The following is a 3,907-nucleotide window of genomic DNA, read 5'->3' on the forward strand; positions in this document are numbered from 1 at the left end:
ACGTCTTCATTTGGACTTAGCCAAATGAAATCTAGCCAAATAGAGTCATGTGTTAGTGACTACTGTATTAGCACAGATCTAAATGTCCTTAGGGCTTCTTCAAATATTTTGTAATGTGCATGTGTGTTAGGGAAGTAATATGTTAAATAATCTGACTACTTTACTTTAATATTTGGGATTTCGGGAACAACTTATTTCTTAGCTGCTAGATATGTATATATTTTCAAGTAGAAAATAATTTGCAGTGGTTCTTTCCTAATCATGGGCATTCAGCTCACCAAGAACTTATTTCAACAAGAGGTTGCCATTTTCACAATTAAGTCAAACCCCTAAGCTGGGAAGTAATTTGTATTTTCTCAATTATGTCTAAACATCTGAAATCGAGAAGTCTAGTATTTTCAATTCAAGAAAATCTGGTAGGGTAATAGAATACCTACTTAGATTTCATTTGATAAACTTCATCTTCCCGCAAAGAAATTTTGAATTCAATTAAATGATTAGTTCCCACATTACCTTTTTCTTTCTTGGTGCTATGATTATTATCAAATGTTGATTCGTGAGCTAGAGGTAATAAAAATTGATCCAAGTCTGGTGACAGTATCAGCATAGCCAATAGTAGATTTAAGAACTTTGCATGATTGTATGTTATTTTCCTGATCACGTACCTTATGTCTTTACTTCTCTCCCACTGTGCTCATTTTTATCAGTGCACACTACCTGAATGCTTTGTACCTCCCTTAAGTAGAATGTTTGGAAGAGTCCTTTGGGCTGTTCATTAAGGTGGCACTTGATTCTTATACTTGTGCTCTGGATACGCATATATTCATAAATCTATTCAGGCAGTCACATGTATTCACACCGAAGATGTGTCAGACACATCTGTCTCTATCTAACTCTGTCTCCCTCTGCAATTTCACTTAACCATCTTACTGAATGCAAACTGCAAAAGGGAATTCTCCTAAGAAAAGGGTACTAAAAAGGTGACCAGCTGTTTCACCAGCAAGCTTACAGAACAGTTTCCTAGAAACTATTATATGATATGCAAAGCTAAAATGTGTAAGTGATTTTAAAATAATAACTCATTTAATCCACACCACAAACTTATGAAATGAAGAGTACTACTACACCGAGTTTTACAAATTAGGAAACTGAGGCACAGAAATGCTAAGTAACTTCCCGACCACCTAAAGCTAGTAAGTGGATGTGGACTCAGGCATTCTGGCTCCAGAGCCTGTCCTCTCAACTGCTACCCCACACCACCCTTTCCACTGACACTTGTAAGAAAATCCACATTATTCCCAGTTTTATTTTTGCTGAGCCCTTCCAAGGAGTCTGAAAGGAAAAGAGGACCACGTTACTGCATCAAACACACAGGAAATATTTTATTAGCTTTCAGGAAAAAGGGATAGAGTAAAATTATTTCAATAGAAATCCACGGCCCTCCTCAAGGAACCCACTCTGGCATCCAGGGCGCCCCAGTTGTGGTAGTGCCTGTAGTCCCCCGGCCTCAGTAGGTACTGCCGCCCCCGGTAGTTGGGCATCTCATAGAGGACCCACCAGCCCTCCAGCACGTGAAGGGAGCGGATCTCATTGAAGTGGAAGCGGTCGCGGAGCGAGGAGCAGTCTTCCGTGAGCTCCGCCATCTGGCCTCGGTAGTCCTCTCGCTCGTACATCCTCAGCCGGTGGGAGCTGGTCTGGGTTCAGCAATCAGCAGATGGGAAGAGTCAGAAAACCTAGCCTTTAGCAACGAATCACTCACACCGCTGGGGGAATGGGCATTTTTTTGGTAATCTTTTCTATATCAAAGATGACAAATTAAAAATACAGCCAACACCAGAGCCACTGCGTACAGCTGGGTAGATTGTACACTGCAAAACTGAAGAGGGGGCCATTCACATAGATCAAGATATGCATGGTGCTCCATAGTGTTCTAGGGCCACAACCTACATGAATCATATTTAGTACTTACTCAGTACCATTCTTAAGTAACAATTTTTATATATAATTTTTGCTCTCTCCTTTATAGACTTACAGTGGTCTGGAACTCCCCTTGGCAGATATAAAAATAATTAGATATTAAAATAAAAAGGCAAATATATCCCTGGCAAAAGGCATTATTTTCAATCTCAATAGCATTAAAAGAGGCTGGGAAGAGAGGAAGTCGAATTGCTTTCCCCGAAGTGAAGCACAGATGGTGACAGTCCAGCCCAGGCAACTCCTTAATCCCTTCCTTTCTGCTTTGAATCCTGCTATTCTAAAATCCTGAAAAGCAAGAGTCATCGTAAAGATTAGGTTTCATTTCTCACCTCTAATATATGGTCTGGCAAAACACTTTTAGGTAATTAATAAAAATAGAAGCTCAAGATCATGAAGGAGGTCTGTCTAGATCAACAGATTATAAAACCTTTAGAAAAACGTAAGGGCAGTCTGTCAGTCCTGGGCAAATCCTGTCTGTCTCTTCCTGAGCACTTGTTCTTTTATCTTCTTGTTCCTTCCCAGCAGGTACCCACTCAATTCCTTCTTCGTTCTTCCACCACTAAATCCTCGTTAGGAAAGTTTCTCATAAGCAATTCATTCTGAGGTATAAAAAACTGCTAATAAGATATCTTCCATGGTTTGCAAAAGACTCACATGTGCGTTATCTAATTTAATCTTCACAACAGCCTGACACACGTGGAGCAACCATTCTAAGTCTTTTCTTCTTTTAAGAGAAACTAATGACTAGAGCTTTCAGGCTGTAATCAGAGTCAGGGCTGGAAAGTAAAAGCCCAGATTTCCAGGCTCCTAAGGCCAGTCTGGGTCCTATCAAGGCTTTCAACCCTCTGAGGGGATTTCAAATTTCCCGAGTGGTACATTTTCCACAGGACTCTGTCATAGGCAAATTAAAGCCTCCCTAACTGTGGAATTCCAGGCTGCTCGGGCTTTACTTGGGTAGCAGTGGGTTTTGCAGGTGCTACTGGAAACACATTGTTGGTTATTTGTTTTGCCTAATCAAAAAGCAGGACTTGAGGGACCCATGATATTCATAATGGTTAATATTTGGAGGAGGGGTAGTTTGCCAGGTGCTGGGCAATCTCCTTTTGACCTCATCACAGCTCGATGAACCAACTGCCCTTATTAACCCTGCTTTACAGATGAGGAAGGAGAGAAGTAGCCCAGTAACTAGCCTAAAGGCACCTGGGTGGGAGAAGTTCACCTGTTGCTTATTCCTCAGCGGTGGCACAGACGCTCTAAACTAATGCCGTGCACCACTTTTGCCCAGTAGAGGTGAGTTTAATTTTAGCAAAGGAGAATACAATTTCAATTAAGAGCATTGCATCACTCAATTTTTCAGTGGAAAGAAACCTTAACGATATTAATAAAGGGAAAGAGAACCCGGTTAGAGCCAGCAAAAGAAGGCCACCGCCCTGCAGCCTGAACACTGCGTCTGGAGCACTGGTGTGACCCGAGGGCACGGCAGGCCCAGGGGAACCGGACTCACGTGGGGGATGAGGCGGCAGGAGCGGACGGAGTCGTTGAGGCCCATCCACTGCTGGTAGTCGGGGTAGTCGCCGCGCCGCAGGAAGTACTGGCAGCCTGAGTAGTTGGGCTGCTCGTAGAGCATCCAACAGCCGCTGTCCACCCGGATGGAGTTGCAGCGGCCGAAGCAGGGCTGCAGGTTGGAGTGGTCGCTGCTGCACTCATAGTGGCGGCCCTGGAAGCCCTGGTCCTCGTAGAAGGTGATCTGCAAGGAAGGGAAGGACAGGGCTCAGAGGCCTGGCCTCCAGCCCGGCTGCGGGCCCCTCCCGCCGGCGCGGGGCTCACCTTCCCCATGGCTGCTGGATGCGGGGATGCGAGTTCAGTGCGGTGGGGCGGGCGCGCGGGTCTATATAGCAGGAGGGCTGCTGCGTTGGCAGGAACGACACAA

The 3,907-nt window shown here is 44.4% G+C and overlaps 1 protein-coding gene across 1 annotated transcript; it reads right to left on the reverse strand.

The window, feature by feature from the left end:
• Positions 1–1,421: 1,421 nt before the first annotated feature.
• LOC309809394 (gamma-crystallin F-like) lies at positions 1,422–3,604 on the reverse strand (the record flags this gene model as incomplete). The annotated part of the gene is made up of 2 exons (XM_082630449.1): positions 1,422–1,694; positions 3,482–3,604. 2 exons carry the CDS (start codon positions 3,602–3,604, stop codon positions 1,422–1,424), a joined length of 396 nt encoding a protein of 131 aa, XP_082486575.1.
• Positions 3,605–3,907: the final 303 nt, after the last annotated feature.

The sequence above is a fragment of the Mesoplodon mirus genome (assembly GCF_964341445.2).
Source record: "Mesoplodon mirus genome assembly, chromosome: 8".
Lineage (NCBI taxonomy): Eukaryota > Metazoa > Chordata > Mammalia > Artiodactyla > Ziphiidae > Mesoplodon > Mesoplodon mirus.